At 48.6% G+C, this 17,920-nt stretch overlaps 1 protein-coding gene across 2 annotated transcripts; it reads right to left on the reverse strand.

The window, feature by feature from the left end:
• Window positions 1–1,521: 1,521 nt before the first annotated feature.
• On the reverse strand, window positions 1,522–15,084 carry LOC122429931 (butyrophilin subfamily 1 member A1-like). 2 transcript variants are annotated; one of them, XM_043450641.1, is made up of 10 exons: window positions 14,825–15,084; window positions 13,570–13,664; window positions 10,921–11,263; window positions 9,266–9,547; window positions 8,966–9,166; window positions 8,675–8,695; window positions 8,553–8,579; window positions 7,341–7,367; window positions 5,070–5,096; window positions 1,522–4,661 (listed from the first exon to the last, which is right to left on the reverse strand). In XM_043450641.1, the coding sequence occupies exons 1-10, from the start codon at window positions 14,871–14,873 to the stop codon at window positions 3,991–3,993; spliced, it is 1,743 nt and encodes a 580-aa protein (XP_043306576.1). In that variant the 5' UTR covers window positions 14,874–15,084; the 3' UTR covers window positions 1,522–3,990. The 2 variants fall into 2 exon arrangements, with proteins under 2 accessions (XP_043306576.1, XP_043306577.1); XM_043450642.1 differs by having other exon boundaries at window positions 10,921–11,268.
• Window positions 15,085–17,920: the final 2,836 nt, after the last annotated feature.

A 17,920-nucleotide genomic window follows, 5' to 3' on the forward strand; every position in this document is an offset into this window, starting at 1 on the left:
TCTAAAATCACTGCAAATGGTGACTGCAGCCATGAAACTGGAAGACGATTGCTTCTCAGCAGGAAAGCCATGACAAACCTAGACAGTGTGTTGAAAAGCAGAGACATTACTCTGCTGGAAAATGTCCATATAGTCAAGGCTATGGTCTTTTCAGTGTCACATACGATTGTGAGAACTGGACCATAAAGAAGGCAGAGTGCCAAAGAACTGATGCCTTCAAACTGTGGTGCTGGAGAAGACTCCTGAGAGTCCCTTGGACAGCAAGGAGATCAAACCACTCAGTCTTAAAGGAAATCAACCCTGAATGCTCTTTGGAAGGACTAAAGCTGAAGCCAAAGCTCCATTATTTTGGTTACCTGATGTAAACAGCCGACTCATTGGAAAAATTCCTGGTGCTAGGAATGATTGAGGTGAGAAGGAGAAGAGAGTGTCAGAGGATGAGATGGCTAGATGGCATCACCAATGCAATAGACATGAACTTGAGCAAACTTCAGGAGATGGTGAGGGACAGGAAGTCCTGGCGTGCTGAGGTCCATGGGATCGCAAAGAGTCGGACACAACTGGGTGACTGAACAACAACGTGACAGTGAGTGTCCCTCGTCTTTGGGGTACACGCCCTCCTCCATGAAACTTATGTTCTGGAGGAGATGAACATCACTCAGAATTATCAGGACTGACTGAAAATTGGTATAACTGTGTCAAAGGTAAGGAACAGGATTCTATGGGGCCAAACAGTGAAGATACTCCATTGAGACTGGAGAGAGCCTGAGTCTCAACTGCATGTGTAGCGATGAAGGAGAAATAGAGTTCAGGGGAGATAAACCAAAAAAATAAATCTGTTTCTCCATGGAAATGTCAAGGGAGCGGAGTCCCATCTTACACAAGGAAGTTGATTCTTGGGCTGGCAAGTCTTGTATATGGAAAAAATAACCCTTGAAAGTTGGTTACATTGCTCACAAAGTACTGCCCCATACTTGTGCATAAGGTAAACATAAACATGTAAAATTCACAGTAAAACATGTAATATTGTACAGAGATTTATGATAAACCAAAAAATACATCTTTAAACTTTAAAAATCACCTCAGCACTTGAAAAGAATCAAGGGCTTCCCTGGTGGTTCAATGGTAAAGAATCCACCTGCCTACAAAGGTTACAAAGATGCAAGGAGAGCCAACCAGTCCATCCTAAAGGAAATCAGTCCTGAATGTTCATTGGAAGGACTGATGCTGAAGCTGAAACTCCAATACTTTGGCCACCTGATGCAAAGAACTGACTCATTGGAAAAGACCCTTATGCTGGGAAAGACTGAGGGTGGGAGGAGAAGGGGACGACAGAGGATGAGATGGTTGGATGGCATCACCGATTCAATGGACATAAGTTTGAGTAAACTCTGGGAGTTGGTGATGGACAGGGAGGCCTGGCATGTTGCAGTCCATGAGGTCGCAGGGTCGGACATGACTGAGTGACTGAACTGAACTGAATTGACAAAGGTGACATGGGTTTGATCCCTGATCCAGGAAGATCCCACATGCCCCAGAGCAACTAAGCCCGTGCTCTACAACTACTGAGCCTGTGCTCTAGAGCCCAGGGGCCACAACTCCTGAGACCACATGCTGCCCCTTCTAAAGCCCGTGTGCCCTAGGGCCATGCTCCACAATAAAAGAAGCCACCACAATGAGAAGCCCGTGCACCGCAGCTAAAGAGTAGCCCCTACTTGTTGTAACTAGAGAAAGCCCTCACACAAAAAGGAAGTCCCAGCCCAGCCAATAAACAAATAATGAGAAAGGGATCCATGAATAAAAGAAGCTTTCAATTTGGAATAAAGATCCAAAGCCCAGCCTTCTCTGGGGGATCTAGAAAAGTCTGTGTGTCTTTTCAGGCTTCTCTTCCAATCTGTAGGGGAAGAATATTTAGGTATATTATACCTGCAATTTCACTGTTTTCTATTTTTATGTTAATAACATGGGATTTTTGCAATGTACTTATCCTTAAAATTATCTGTATAAAAAGAGATTTGCTTACATTTAACATAAAATTTTTCATTAATTTTTAAATTATAAAAATACATAATTTTCATAAAGTCATATACATGCCTCTCAGACAAGTAGAGAAGTCAAAGAATTTATTCAGAGAATTAATCTGTTATGGAACTGCTACAATTATAAAGTTGGTTCAAAGAGCATTTTGAAGGATAGCTTAATTATTGTCTCACCAGGAAAAGCAGTGAGAAATAAATATGCTGAGTTAGGGGGGGAAAGTGGTTAATGTCTTATACCGTGTTGGGCTATGCTCAGCCACTCAGTCGTGTCTGACTCTCTGCGACCCCATGAACTGTAGCCCTCCAGGCTCCTCTGTCCAAGGGATTTCCCAGGCAAGAATACTGGAGTGGGTTGCAATTTCCTACTCCAACATGACACCTTACATTTTGTCTATTTTCAGGATTTTTTTAATTAATATTTTAAAGTATGGTTGATTTACAAAGTTATATGTTTCTACATATTCAGCAAAGTGAATATTTCCAGGTTTTAAATAATTGTATATGCTTGCAAGACAAGGAAAAGATTTCAAGAATGATAGAGGAATGGGTAATAAAAGATGGCTTCTCTAAAAATAAGCATTTTAGAAATGATCAGAATAATTCCATAGAATTCCAAATTGTATTCAATGGAGTCCAATTATAACTTCTTGAATATTGGCCAGTTTTGCATCTATTTGTAAATAAATTTAAGCACGCTATAATCTATCAATATGTAGTACTTTGAATTCTTCTTTGAACAGATTCGTAACAGCTTACTGTTCCCCCTTTAATTAATGTGTTGAATAAAGTAGTTTGCGCACACACACAAACACACATAAACAATCAGAAATTGGGTACTGCCTATCCAACCAGTAGCTACAGCAACCAATCTACATCTTCAGTGAAGTAGAGCCACAGCCTGCGGGCTTACTCCCCAGGCACCTGTGAAATTTAAGGAGCTTGAGCAAATCCCCAAATGTCTGGGTCCCTCAGAGTCCTGCTTCCTTTTCTGCCCTTTACCATAGGATCTGGAAGTACTAAGAGGTAATACACTGATTACTAGAATCATGCTCACAGTCAAAGCTTTCTGCAAGTCACCTGCCTCTGAAGACTCTCGTCTTCACTCACACCTTAATGCTGGTAACAGTTCCTTTCTTTCCTCCTGATGCAGACACTACAGAAAAACCCAGATCCTTCTCCTTCTTTCCTGAAACAAGCAGCACAAGCTTTTACAAGTAAAAGAAATCTACTGAGATTGATAAAAATAAATGCGTTTCATCCATCCCAGAATAGGAAGTATATAAAGGAGAATGCTAACTCCTCTAAAATTCATCAGCCATCATTTCCCTGAAAGATTCTGGATGGCCAAGACTTCCAGTCAGACTCTGGATCCTCATAAATACAACTAGAGACCCACCTTTGGTTCTGGGTTCCTCTGCACTGATTCAATAAAATAACCCCTTTTTATTCTGCAGAATGATTCAGCCCTCTTGCCCTTTAATGACCAAATGGTGTATAAACACCATTAAAAGGACTTCCTTGGTGGTCCGGTAGCTAAGACTCTGTGTTCCCAATGAATGGGGTCTGGGTTCGATCCTTGGTCAGGGAACTAGATTCTACAAGCCACAACTAAGAGGTCACATGCCACAACAAAGACCAGGTGCAGGCAAATAAATAAAAATAAATTTTTTCTAAAAAGTATAAAAAAAAAATGTTATTACCACCAGAAAATCACTTCCCATGGCAAACTACAGCCTAATCAAAACTAGTTCGGAAACAGTCCACGTCTAGCTTCTCAAACCTGAGTCCATGGCATGAACTGATGGTTGTTATAACCACAGGCCCAGAAGTCTGTCTCCAGAGCAGGGGGATGAGACCCCCAGCCATCCAGGCTGCACCTCAGAGGCCTCTGTCACAGGGAGTCTGCAGCTCCAGAAAGAGCCACAGCGAGGGTCCAGGACAGTGACAGGCCCTAGGGGGACACAGCTTTGGGGTTGCAGGGAAGCAATGGAGAATCGGCCCCGGGGAGACCTTCAGCACTGGAGCCTGAGCTGAACCCCACCCCTGGGAGGCTCACAGGCTCCTCCAGAGGAGGATTGCTAAGGGCAGCAGGGAGCGCCTCACACCCTCCCACCTTGGAGCAGACAGTCAGGGACACGTCTCCTGACCTAATCACGAAGTATGGAAAGAGGGTCCCAGAGAAGGAAGCCTGAGGGAAGGAGAAAATGTGGGAGCCATCAGTCATGTTGTAGAAGGAGACATCCCATTCCTGGTAATCCAGAAACACCCCCATCCTAAGCCTGGGGTGGGGAGCCTGCATGAGGGATAGCACAGTCTGAGGTACAGTACAGGCACAATATCCTCTTTCAAATCTCCCCACAGCCCAGAACCCCTTATCTGGGGACCCTACGAACCAACCTTTCCTGTTCACACCTTCCCGACAGACCCCCAGGGCCCACTCGCTTTGGTCTCCATCCCTGATCTCCACCTCCCAGTAACAGCGCCCTGATGTGATGCCCTCAAAGCCCAGTACACTGCAGGTATCTCCAGAGGTCACACAGGAGTCCTTCAAGGTCACACTTGTCTTTTCATGAGAGACGACAAGGCGTGAATGGGCAAATGCTGGATCCAGAGTGACAGCCCCTGCAGAGAAAGTTATCTATCATTCAAGGTCCTCCCCTCCCCGAGAACACACAACCACCCCTCAACCCAGAATCCCAGCTGCATGGGAGGAAGGCTAAGCACCCTGACAATAGGAACTTGTGATTCAAGTCTATGGGCCTCCAGGCAGGAAAAGGACCCACGAGACTGATTTCAGGGTGAGATATGTCACAGAGCCCTTGAGGACCAGCCTGCTCTCCAAGGGCTGAAGGGTGTCTATTTAGCATTCAATACCAGCCAAAGTCATCAACCCCACCTGTGTGTGACTATCACCACCACATCCCACCCCACACTATTGATGGTGCCAGAATCTATATCACCACTGAGAACTGAAGGAGAGGCCACAGGGACAGCAGTAGGAAAGTCCAGAAAAAACACAAAGTCACTCACATTCCTGGAACTCCTCCTTCCGCCAATCTACAAGGAAAACACACGTTTCATATCAGGGGTTCGCAAAGACTGTAAAACACACATTAGGCTGGGTACCTAGGGTGGGTACTGAAGCTGCTAATGAAGGATTTGTGGGGAAAATGTTTGGAAACATTCACTTGATACATTTATTGCTCTTTTAAACACACACATTCACAGAGAATGATCATTTTGCAACCTTTTGATGAAGACCTAGCCACAAACCTTAATACTCAGGGATTGAGAAGCAGGAGACTGACCTGAACAGAAAGATCTTTGCCATATTTGCCTACCAAATTATTCTTTCTCAACGCCCTAGCCACGTATCTATAATGAAAGATAAGTTTTCTAGAGAAAGAATTGGGGAGATAAAAACTTCCGTTCACTAGTGAAGAACTGATTGAGCTGAATGTGCAGGTTGTCTCTGAGCCATGGGTAGAGAGAACACAACTAGCTAAGCTGAACTTGGAGGATGACCATGTTACAGGAGAGAAGGAGCTCAGCGTACGGCACTGGAGAAATCAGCCCCAGGCAGAAGACAATGCAGAGGTTTCCAGAGATGGAGACGTTCAAACAAGGAAGCATGACAAGCGCTGAAAAGATGAAACATCAATAACTTCTTCCATTTTTGTAGAAACAAACCCATCCCTATAGATATGGCATATGGTGAAAATACTTAAAAATGCTGATTCTAGTTTCAAGGTACTGTTTCTTTTTTGTTTAATGAAAGGTATAGAATAAAAGGTATACATTAAAATAGATATACATTAAAATACATGCAACTAAAATTTGGCAGAGGAGATGAGGATGGTAAAAGAAGACTACACAATCGTCACTGTGTACGAACAAATCCCTGCGGGAATCAGTAAGATGTCTGAGGTGGCTTCTCACCCATCTGGTGCCCAGGCCTCCTTCACCCCCTGAATTCACCACTGTCTCTCACAATGTGTATTCCTGACCCTAAACAGGAGCATTCCCAGCAGGAACAGGGCCTATGACATAGGCTCAGAGGGCACAGAGCCTTCACTCACCCCACTGCTAAGGGTCTTTGAGACCACCCTCACTGCACTAGCATCCCCAGAACCACACACCTGCCCCAGCTCCTCTGGGAAGTGCAGATGGTCTCATTATCAGAGGCAAATTCATTATACGGTTACCTAAAAAGGGCTTAGGAATGTAAGTTTTTCTGAAATATTTTAAAGAGGACTCAAGGAGTCCATTACATTTCATGTCATGAACCTTGCAAACTCTCAGTGCACTTCCCAGATTCACACCACGTGGCTGTGACTTTTGACCTTGTGACCTCTGGCCTCTCTTCAGTCACTCTGTCCACTTAAAACCTCTACAGGGCATTTCCCCCACACATTCCTATACTTCCTTCACATCTCCTCCTCTCTTCCCTCTAATCTTTTCTTCCGTGATTTGTTCCCCTACCCTTTCTCCAAGAAGCAATTTAACCTCTGTCACTGTCTCCTTTTCCAATCTTCTACATTAACCCTGAAAAGGAGGGGAGGAGCCTGAGCCCTTTCAGACAAATATTCTCCTAAAATGGAAGGTGATGGTCGTGAATAATCCATCATACGTTACATTTTTAGTTTTGTGACAAAAAAACACACTTTGGATTTTCCATATAATTTCAGATCTTTCACACCCTCATCCAAGGAGTGCATAAATATCCCAAAGGTGGTGGACCCCAGAGTCAGAACACCTCCTCCTCATCAACCAAGGAGGCTTGGAGGATGAAAGCCAGCCTGGACATGGGGTCAGAACATGAGGAAGCAGAGAGAAGACCAATATTCCAGAGGACCAGGGAGAAACAGGGAAACCAAAACTAGAGCCCAAGAGAGTAGGAATTGTAGAGCAAGGAGGATTCAAACCTAGAGTCACATAAGCAAGCAAGCATGACTTCTGAAATCTTCCAGAGATGAGCAACTTCTGATCCACACAGTCATTACCCTGCTGCCAACCCTCCTCACCACTAATCCCTCCTAGTCCCTGTCACAAGAGGTCCCGGTTACACCAGGTGTTTGGGGAGGGCGCTGCTAACCCTGACAGTGCCCTGCAATAGAGGACGGGCAGGATGGAGGCACACCTGTGTTCCGAGGAGGAGTCCCTGCAGTCTCTAGTTGGAGGTTACAAAGGTGACAAGAACACCAAGGACACCTACCCCACCCTGGTGTGGGGTCCCCTCAGGGAGAAGGGAGCAGAGTCTAGGTTGGGGAGGGGAGGCCACAGGAACTCAGCGCCACTTACCTGCATACAGCTGGGCCTTCCTCCAGGCTGAAAGGGAACACACTCTGGTAAGACCTCAGCCAGAAGAAACCTGCTCAGTGTGAACCCACTGGCCGTTGCCTCCCCTCTGCTCTGCAGGTGAGACTAACTACAGTGGGGAAGAGGCTGGAGAGGAGGTGACCTCCAGCCACCTGTAGACAGCAGGTGTGGTGGGGAATCCCCTGGAGCACAGGTCAGAAGCCTGCAGCTCTCTGGACTGACTTCCACCACTGTCCCACTGCTGTGTGACCTCTGGCTAGTTCACCTAATTGCTCTTCCCTCAAAATCCTTCAAAACTCCTGTTTCACCTGCTACTCCATGTTGCTACTCAGGCTCAGAAGCTGCTTGTTTGAATATATTTTAGGGAAAAAAATGATAAATTACTCCACGATTTTACAATTAATTATTGCATCAGTATTTTCTGGAAAATATATATATGAAAATTTGACATGGGGGATTTCTCTGGTGGTCCGGTGGCTAAGTCTCTGTGCTCCCAATGCAGGGGGCCCAGGTTCGATCCCTGGCCAGGGAACTAGATCCCACATACTGCAACTAAGACCCAGCACAGCCAAATAAAAATAATTATTTAAAAAAAAATTGACATGAAGCAGGAATTTTAAAAGAACGTAGATATAAGGTCAACTCCAAGGTAGAACTGGCCAAGCATTCCAAGAAGAAATCATTCTAGAGACACATGTCATTTTTCTGGGCAGTCCATGACTTTTCCATGCATAGTCAGCCCAGGTATCCCTTCAATAACTTTCTCATCATCATCTTGAGGAAGTGGAGAGAAGAGACTCTCCCTGGATGGTGTGCTGGGATAGAGGAAGGAGGTCACACACAAACTTAATCACCATTTATTTGTGTTGCTCCTTCAGTGAAATCTCAGGGAATGTGGTTTTGGCCCTCAGGTACTGATCAAAAACCAGATGCATTCAGGTTACAAAGCTATCAATAATTTTCAGGTTGATCATGGTTGGAATAAGACCCAGGGTGTGTGAGAAACTCTGAGGTCACCATCAGAACCAAGTTCCCTGCCAGCACAAGTCTGCAAGGGGCCCAGGAGCTGGGTTCTGCCCCTCCAGCCTCCACTTCCACCTCACAAAAGGGGGTCCACATGTCTAGACAGAAACAAGGAAATGGACACCTTGGCACAGGTAAGACAGACCCAAGGACATCTGGAGAGTCACTCACCAGCCAGGTAAGCAGATTTCCTCCTCTCTGAAAAGCAAAAGACAGGAAAACAGGTGAGCTAAGAACCAGACTGTCTCCTATGAAGGGGATGCAGGGAGCTCAAGAAGAAAAGTAAAGTTTACCTAGTTCTTCCTGAAGTATAGCTGAAAGAGAAGGAAAACAAAAAAGCATGAACTCCAATCCCTAAGAAAAAGAATTCACAAAATACCACCTCTCTGTTTGTAACCTCTGGGGAAGACGTTCCAACTGCAGCCCCATCGGAGACTCCACCACTCCAGCAGTCCACCCAGGTCTCCCCAGCCACCTGCTCCGGACTGGGATTTCCCCAGACCCCTGGACTCAGACCCTGTGGTCAGCTCCTCCCTCTCAGCACCAGCTGCCACATTCACCAGCCTTGACCCGTCCTGCCTTACCTGCGTCCTTCAGCACTTCGTCCTTTGTCTGACGGTCCTGCTCTCTAGCCTGGCACAGAATCTCCTTTTCTCGCATCTCCTGCACCTTCAAGGAATGTTCTCTCTTGGTGTAACATCCAGCCCCAAGGAGCAAGATCACCAGCACAGTCAAGCTCACCGAGAAAGCTACCTTCCAGGGAGAGGCCTGGGGGAAGAAGGGCTCTGTGGCCCAGCCAGACACCCCGTCAGGGCCCCTGCCCAGGACAGCACAGCCCAGAACACCCAGGAACAGCCCTGCTGGCAGTCAGGAGCACCTCTGACCTGGGATGAAAATGGCCATGGCCTTCTCCTGGCCCAGGACAGGGTTGAGGATGGAGCAGGTCACGTTCCCCACAGAGCTGTCTCTCACCACCAGAGCCGCCTCCACGCTGAACAGCCCTTCAGCATCCTGGGTGTGGGCCTCGGAGAACGCCAGGAACTTCTCTCCACTGAGGTCTCTCCACTGCACCTGGGGCTTCGGGAACCACCCCGAGGCTGTGCACACCACGCGGACCCCATCCTCCTCAGGCCCTGTGATGCGCACCTGAGGGGCAGAGCCCACACCTGCGGGAGGCAAGATGTAGAGCCCAGGGACCCAGCAGTGCCTACATGTGCACAACTCTGGGGGGCGCCCTGCACTTGGCATTCTGGGGCCTCTGGGGGCAGTCTTCTCCCACAGGGAGCAAGGAGGCAGCCCTGCCTTGGGAAACAAAAGGAAGGAGCATGGGAACCCCCAGCGTTTCAGAGGGCTGGGCCCCTTCTCCCCAGTCATGCAGGTGGAAGGGTTGATGCCGTGTAAACAGGGGGAGGAATGTGGTCCCAGGTCCACCCTCATCCTTGACTTTCCACACTCCATACTCTCCCAGGGTGTCTGCTTCCATACCCACTGCCTCTCTTTGCAAATCACCAGGAAAATTAGGTCAGCTGACACCCCCATGCCCTGAACTCCGCTTCCTTCCATCCTCAGGTTTACCTCCACCTGACTCCTCACATATACTTCAAACTCAGAATTCCAGAACTAATCTGTGATTTGGCCGCATCTCTGATGGCTTGATTATGAAAATATTCCCACGTCTCCACTCATCTTTATCTCCGGCTCCCCGTCTGCCACACTCTTGTCCCCTCTGAACACCCTGCCCCTTCTTCTCTCCCACCAGCCATGAGGAACCCATGTGTGCCTAGAACACACCAGCCACACACCCTCCTCAGCCCATTAATGTTGGCTGTTCCCTCCCCTTTGAACTTGCAACCCACAGATGTCCAAGACACTGAATCTTTACCTCCTTCCAGTCTATGTTCAGATACACATTCTCCATCAGGACCAGCCTGCGCCACTGTGTAACACTGCAGCCTGGCCTCACCCCCAACCCCCAGTCCTGATCCTCTTCCCCTGTTTCACTTGGCTTCTCATCCTCAGCATTTACCACATTCTAACATCACCTATGATCTGTTTATTCAGCATGACTGCTTGATCTTCCACTTGAGAATATACAGTCATAACAACGGGGATCTTTATTGGGTTCTCTGTTGTATCTAAGGTGCTTAGAACAGGGCCAGACACACAGTACGCGCATACTCAGTCGCTTCAGTTGGATCTGATTCTTTGCGACCATATGGACTGTAGCCCTCCAGACTCCCCTGTTCATGGGATTCTCCAGACAAAAATACTGAAGTGGGTTGCCATTTCCTCGTCCAGGGGAATCTTCCCAACTCGGGGATAGAATCCATGTCTCCTGCATTGCAGGTGGATTCTTTACCACTGAGCCACCTGGGAAGCCCAGACACATAGAAGGGACTCTATATATTTGCATTTAATGAATGAATGGATCAAAGAGCCTCCCTGCATCCTATGATAAATGCGGGGCTGAGTCATTACTTTCAGATTCCTCCCAGTTCCAACACCCCAAAACTCTAATCTAGTTACCCAAGTCACCAACCTGCCACCTTCAGCTCCAAACCAGCCTTTTTGTAGAGGCCTCCCTTTCTGAAGAAGCAGGTGTACAGCCCATTGTCAGAAGCCTGGACCCTCTGGATGCGCACGGCAGCATATCCCTGGTTGAGGAGGTCCCCCACCAGTGAGGTCCGCCCTGCGTAAGGAGCCATCTGCTCCTCCTTCTGCTCCTGTCGGTTCTGATAGACGAACACGGCTTCTGAAAATTTGGAGCGGTACCACCTCAGCTCCACGTCCTCTGCACTCACAGCCGGAAATAGGGAGCAGGGCAGCACAGCTTCTCCACCCAGCACTGCCACGATGGGGTCCAAAGGGCCAATCACCCGGAACTGCTCTGTGGACAAGGAGACGGCAGCGAGAGAGGAGGAGAGAGGCAGACAGAGGGCAGGGGACACGCAGCGTCAAGTGGGAAGGCCCCAGTGTTGGATGAGTTGGCCACGGGACTGATGGACTGAGCTTGATGACTCTGAATCTGGGCAACATCTCTGATCACATTTTTGTGACCCAGAAACAGTTTTGAGGAGAATCCCTCATCCTCCTATTCTCCTGGCCCCAGGTCCTTCTGTGAAGGCCTTCAGCGTGAATATGCAACAGAAGCATCATGAGATCAGGGGAATCACAACTGGCAGGGACCCCCTCCACCCCCCATACACCTTCTGATATTGTAGGTCTGAGGTGGACCAAAGAATGTGCCTTTGTAAATAGTTCCTCGAAGGCTGATACTGATGCTCCACGGACCACACTTTGAGAACCACAGCTCTATCCTGCCCCCCACTCCTTCGGCAGGACTGAACCCTGAATAAAGTACACACCCAGGGTCTAGGTCAGAAATTCTTGATCATTCAGCCACATCCGGGAACAACTCTATTCCAGCCCTAACTTTCTTATGTATGTTCATGACTTTCTCCTCGGCTCAAATGCGCGCTAAAAACCAGATCCAAATGCTAATTTCGTTAAAAAGCTGCCTTTCTTCTCATCACCCACAGGAACCCATATTCACCCCATTGACATCTTCCCAGAGCCTTTGTCCTTCTGAGACCTGATGGATGCGTCATGACATGACCCCTGTGCAAGACAGCCCTGCAGGATCTCTGAAGAAAGATTTCAGCAGCTCAGAGTTGGTCTGAGTCACCATTGTCTCTCACCTGGAGGACAATGGTACACTGGGCTCCCTGTGTGTCCTCTCCCCACTCCCATGGGGTGAGGGCTCACAATCAGCCCCTCACCATGAAGGACAGGCTGCTCTTAACAGCTATCCACCTTGCCCCTACTCGGCTCAAAGCCTTGCCATGGCTCCTCAGTCCCCTCAGTGGACCTCAGGCCCGATGGGGTCGACCCCCGGGGCTCTCTGACTCCTGCTCCTGGTCTCTCCCTCTCAAACACTCTGCTCCAGCTAAGACCTGCCTCCACAGTCCTTTGCGCATTACAGGCACACAGACAACTTTGCACTGGCTGTTCTCTCCTGCAGAAACCATCCTTCCACTGGACTGTTCACTGACTCACCTCCTCCTCCATGTCTTTGTTCTCCTCTCACTGAACATGCTGGCACCTGCTTCCCACCTCCCCACCCCTGGCTGCCTCCCTCCAGCCTCACTACTTCACTGCCCCTCCTCTCATCTCCTACAACAAACTGTCAATTATACTCTTCTGTGCATTTATTACTCACAGCCTCCTTCTACATTGTAAGCTCTATAAAGACAGGATCTGTCTGTTTTGTTCAAGTACAACACCTAATGGACTTCCCTGGTGCTCAGACGGTAAAGAATCCACCTGCAATGCTGGAGACCCAGGTTCAGTCCCTGGATTGGGAAGATCCCCTGGAGGAAGGCATGGCAACCCATTCCAGGGTTCTTGCCTGGAGAATCCACATGGTCTGAGGAGCCTGGCGGCCCCCATTTCACAGGGTCACAAAGAGTCGGACTCGACCAAGTGACTAACACTTTCACTTTCTTACTGTCACATTTTTGTTCTTTTTATTTTATTTTGGAGGATAGCTGGTGGCTCAGTCGGTAAAGAATCCACCTGCAATTCAGGAGATCTCGGTTTGATCCCTGGGTTGGGAAGATCTCCTGGAGGATATCATGGCAACCCATTCAAATGTTCTTGCCTGGAGAATCCCCATGGTCAGAGGAGCCTGGCTGACCCCAGTCCACGCTGTTGCAAAGGGTTGGACATGACTGAAGCAACTTAGCACACAACACATAGATATTTAACAGTGTTGTGATAGTTTCAGGTGGACAGCAAAGGGACTCAGCTATACATATATGTGTATCCACTCTCCCATGGTAACACTTTTCATAGTTGCCTTTTTTGCTGCAAGGCATGCATGAGCAGGCATCCTAACCAGCAACAAACTTGTGCCTCTGCAATGGAAGCGTGATGTCTTAAACACTAGACCCCCAGGCAAGTCCTGACACTTGACTTTTGGAAACATAATCTCCACATTGGAAAACTGTCAAGGTCCCTTACTTTATGGTTTAGAGACTCTTCTCAATTATATAATTACACATACTGCCTGGGGAAGCATCATAATTATTCTAGAGAAGGGGTTCCTCGAATACCCACCCACTGCTGGTGGAGAGAACCAGCCTAGCTCCTGGGGACCCACACAGGAAGGGAGTGGGAACACACTCACCTGTGGACTCCCCAGTGGGCAGCAGGAGGAGGAGGAGCAGGGAGGTGAGGTGGCTGAGCCCAGAGCTGTGGGAGAAGTCCTCCATCTCCTCAGAGCTGGGGAGACACAGGGAGGGAGGCAGGGCTGGCCCAGAGCTCAGAGACCCCAGTGGAGAGGAGGGCTCAGGGCCAGAAACAGTCCTGCAGGAGCAGAGACCCCCCTGGATCCCTGTGCTGATGAGGTGCTGGGCTCCCCACAACTCTGACACCCAGAGAGCACGGAGCCTGGGCTCCTCCCAGCCCTGGAGAAGCCTCTGTGGGGCTGAACAACCACAAGGTTTACTTGGGAAAAATGCCCCCCTTCCCTTCCCATCACAATGGCACCTGCAGCCCGGCCCACTCTGCCCAGAACACCAGGTGCTTCCTTTCCTAGCACAGGGGACCCGAGGTGGGACCATCCTGCGTCTTCCCATTATTCACAAGCACCAGCAATGCCCCGGGACAGCTGCCCAGACTCAGCCCCTCACCATGAAGCACAAGCCAGCTCCCACTTGGGGCCCCACTAACGTGCTCCTCAAGGGGACTCTGGGTCCATCAGAGGCACATGTGCTGCCTTTGCTGCTGGGTTAGTTCGCCTGGACTTCAACCCCACCCAGCCCTTTCCTGCAGGGACCAAGGACATGGCCCACTTCCAGGTGCCCAGTCAGTCCCCACACACAGCTTAATCCTCATCTGCACTGTCTTTGAAGAAGATTTCTGCATTGGGGTTGGACATCCCGGTGGAAACAGAGCAGCCGAGGAGAAAAAATGAGTCCTTGTCAGAGAAAAGACCCCAAAACACTTAATGTTTGAGGTGGGGGAGGAGGCAGCTTAGGGTCCTGGGAAGGACAGATGCTGGGGGCTAAGCGCTGAGTCCTCCCCCCAAGACTGGGCCCCTGTCTGTCAAGTTTCTCAACCATCTTCATGTTATTCCTCATCTGCAAAATGAGGATATTAATGGCATTTCCATCTCAAGGTTTTCATGAGAATCACATGAATTTATATTTGTAGTCACTACATGGAATTAGAAAACAACTAATTACTAGTAAGTGCTATAGCAATAACACTGAAACAAATGAATGAAGGTACACCCCTCACTGTGGTGGTCCTGGGTCTCCCTAGAGCCACTCCACCATCCAGGACCACCCACCCTGCCCCCAGCCCCACCACCTCCTTCTCATACCCTGCTGCTTCCAGCTTGCTCTTCTTGCCCACAAGTGTCTTCAAAACCCACTTACATGCTCTGAAAGGCCAGGACTTCAGAAGCGTCTCTAAACTCAGCAGCATGAGAAGGTTCAGGGACCCTGGCAGACCCCAAATCTGCCCTCAGAATTTGCACCTGATGTTAGTCACGCAGAGCCCCAGTCCTGATGCAGATCCAAGTCTGAGTTCCTCATGTCTGGGGGCAGGTGGTCTCAGGAGAGTGGAGAAGCAGCAGAGCCCGGCCCAGGGGTGTCTGCAGAGACCAGACCGTGGGACCCTCGGGAACAATCCCAGAAAGCTCAGTCCACCCTTCCCTGGTTCCTTCACTATTGGAAAGTGAAACCTGGATAAAGCAGTCCCAGCAGACTCTGCCCTGCCCTCTGGACAGTCACCCAGTTATCAAGAAGAAAACAGCCTGATCAGAGCAGCAACAAGAGAGTAGATTCAAGTAAAGTTGAAACCACCCTGAGGGGGACAGATAGACACACAGGCTCAATAACCATTCTCAACCAGTGCTCCACTCCAGGTTGACAGGCGTCTACCCTTGGAAGTGGGGCCGTGGGTGGCACAGCCAAGACTAACATCTAGCCCCTGCCTGGTCTGTTCGCATCAGCCACTTACCACTGAAACGATTCCATGTCAGCTGGTAAACTGCACAGGGCATGGACCCCAGCCTGGCTGATTTTTCTTCTGCAACAGATGACCCAGGAGCTCTCACAACCTGGCCCCGCATGGGTTAACCTCAGACATCAGGTGGAGCTTCCAGGACCAGCGCCAGGCTGAACAGACAGTGCCCTAGGCTTGTTAAGATTGTGTGTCACCCATTGCCTGGGTACAGCCATTCAGACCCCCTCCCTGCCCGCTCCCAGTGAATACCAGGCAAGGCCTGATCCTCTGGTCTCAAAAAAAAAAACTAAACCCAAGGAGACTGGCTTTTCCTCTTCAGCTCATCCCATCCTGCATTTTTCTTACCTAGTAAAGGGCACCTGTGTTCATTCAGTTTTCTATGCCAGAAACTTGAGGGGCATCTTTCACACCCCACTCTCCCACCCAGTGTGCTTCCAAAATGTTGGATTTTTCACAAATTCATGTCAATGGCCACTACATACTTCCAAACCACCGTCAATTCTCCAGAGTCTCAAGGAGTCGTCTCCTCGTGGGTCTCCCACCCCATCTCCAGCCCCACCCTCTCCAGTTCATTTTCCTGCCCAGGTCATGAACCTCTTATTAGTAAGTTCTGTCACTGAGGACACTTAGTCCAGACCCCTCACAGAGGAGGGAGGGGTTACAGCTGCAGGGAGACTGCCCCCCCACACACCTCCTCTCCCAGCCTTCAAAGCCAGCCCAGCCCATCCCCAGCTCCACAGGACTCCACAGGAAGCAGCAGCAAGCAGGGACCTTGGACTCAGAAATGACCCAAGATTTTCTGACCAGAAAGCTTATCTCACTAGCCCTTTGAATCCATGTTGGGACGGGGAATGGGTGGAAATCACAAAGTAGAGGGAATGTTTAGCACACTGCAAGAACATTTTAACACAATGGCAAGATGTACAAAAACAGCCAACTTCACTGCCAACCCCCCACTCCCGCTCCTGCCAAGGCATCAGTGGTCCTGTGCCAGCTGCTTTAACAAGAAAGACTGCTCACTGGCCACAAATAATTTTTCTTTTTCAAATTATAAGTTATCCTAATGTTAGTAGGGTTATCCTAATTATAGTCAAATTCCAAGTTATCCTAATGTTAGTGGACTGTATAGTCCATGGAATTCTCCAGGCCAGAATGCTGGAGTGGGTAGCCTTTCCCTTCTCCAGGGGATCTTCCCAACCCAGGGATCGAACCCAGTCTCCCACATTGCAGGCAGATTCTTTACCAGCTGAGCCACAAGGGAAGTCCAAGAATACTGGAGTGGGTAGTCTATCCTTTTTCCAGCTGATCTTCCTGACCCAGGAATCAAACCATGGTCTCCTGCATTGCAGGCAGATTCTTTACCAACTGAGCTATGGGGAAGCCCTTTTTTCAAATTACAAATTATCCTAATGTTAGTGGGGTTAATATTTTACTTTCCTTTTTAACACACATAACATATCTAAACCATAAAACAAATGTGAATGTAAAATGAATTGTAATTTTAAAATGTGACAGTTTATAAAAAGTATTACATCCCTTTTCTTAAAGATATAATTAATAAATTAATTGACAGTGTTAAGGTGAAAAGTTCACTGTACTACAGGAAAAAGTTGAAGAACTGTTTTCTGCTTATTTACTTAAAGACACACAAACACAAGCACACACAAAGTGATGGCTTGTTTTGACTTTACAATTTGTCCTTTCTTCTCTCAGCACAGTGATCCTGGCTGGTGAGCAAGATTTGCCCTGGAAGTCTGCTGGGCAGAACCCAAGGGCACAGCTGGGGCCAAGACCTTCCTCTGAACCTGTACTTCTGCCCCTTCTCTGAGTAAAAACAGCTCCTCCCAGAACAGACTGTCATCTCCAAAACTAGAATATCCAGCAAACGCAGCTCAGGACACCCTTAGGCCCCTCAGTCCTTCCTGAGAGTGAGCACTGCCTGGCCCACCCAGAGATCAGCTGCAAAGCCCACCTGGCCCACAGCACCAACCCCACCACCCTCTGAGTAGACAATCCACTCTGATTCGAAAGTCTGAGATTCCTTCCAGGGGACATATCTCCCACTCAAGCCCTGAGATGTGCAAAGGTAAAGGAGGGAGACTGGGGAGGAAGACAGTCTTATAGAAAATGTAATAAATTTTATTAATTTGATGAATAGCAAAAGAAAATAAAAGATTAGAAGGAAAGGAACCAGAAAAAGATAGTGTAAGGGAGGGAGGGAGGCAGGGACGGAGGGAGGGAAGGAAGAAGCAAAAAAGGTAGGGGTAGGATCCCCTTGGCATTCAGCCCTGGCAGGTCTGCCCAGAGTGTGTCAAGCACGTTCCCCAGTCACTGAGATGCCAGTGAATTTTGCAGAGATGAGTTACTGCACTGCCCACATGCGTGACTCACTCAGTGACCTGGGAAGTATTTACTCACTCTCCCAATCCCCTAGGTCAAGCCCACCCATGGCCAAGGGTAAATCAGGCAAGTCCTGCTTGGAGGCATTTGAGTACCAACTTCTG

Source organism: Cervus canadensis, chromosome 28 (genome assembly GCF_019320065.1).
Source record: "Cervus canadensis isolate Bull #8, Minnesota chromosome 28, ASM1932006v1, whole genome shotgun sequence".
Taxonomy (NCBI): Eukaryota; Metazoa; Chordata; class Mammalia; order Artiodactyla; family Cervidae; genus Cervus; species Cervus canadensis.

What these genes read in the sequence shown, in the direction of transcription:
- LOC122429931 (XM_043450641.1), bottom strand. Translation starts at nt 14,873, where the DNA reads ATGCTGCTGAGTTTAGAGACGCTTCTGAAGTCCTGGCCTTTCAGAGCA. An exon ending in TATACTTCAGGAAGAACTAG is followed by an intron (nt 8,580 to 8,674) that starts GTAAACTTTACT and finishes TTTGCTTTTCAG; the next exon opens with AGAGGAGGAAATCTGCTTAC. An exon ending in GAAATCTGCTTACCTGGCTG is followed by an intron (nt 7,368 to 8,552) that starts GTGAGTGACTCT and finishes GTTCCCTTTCAG; the next exon opens with CCTGGAGGAAGGCCCAGCTG.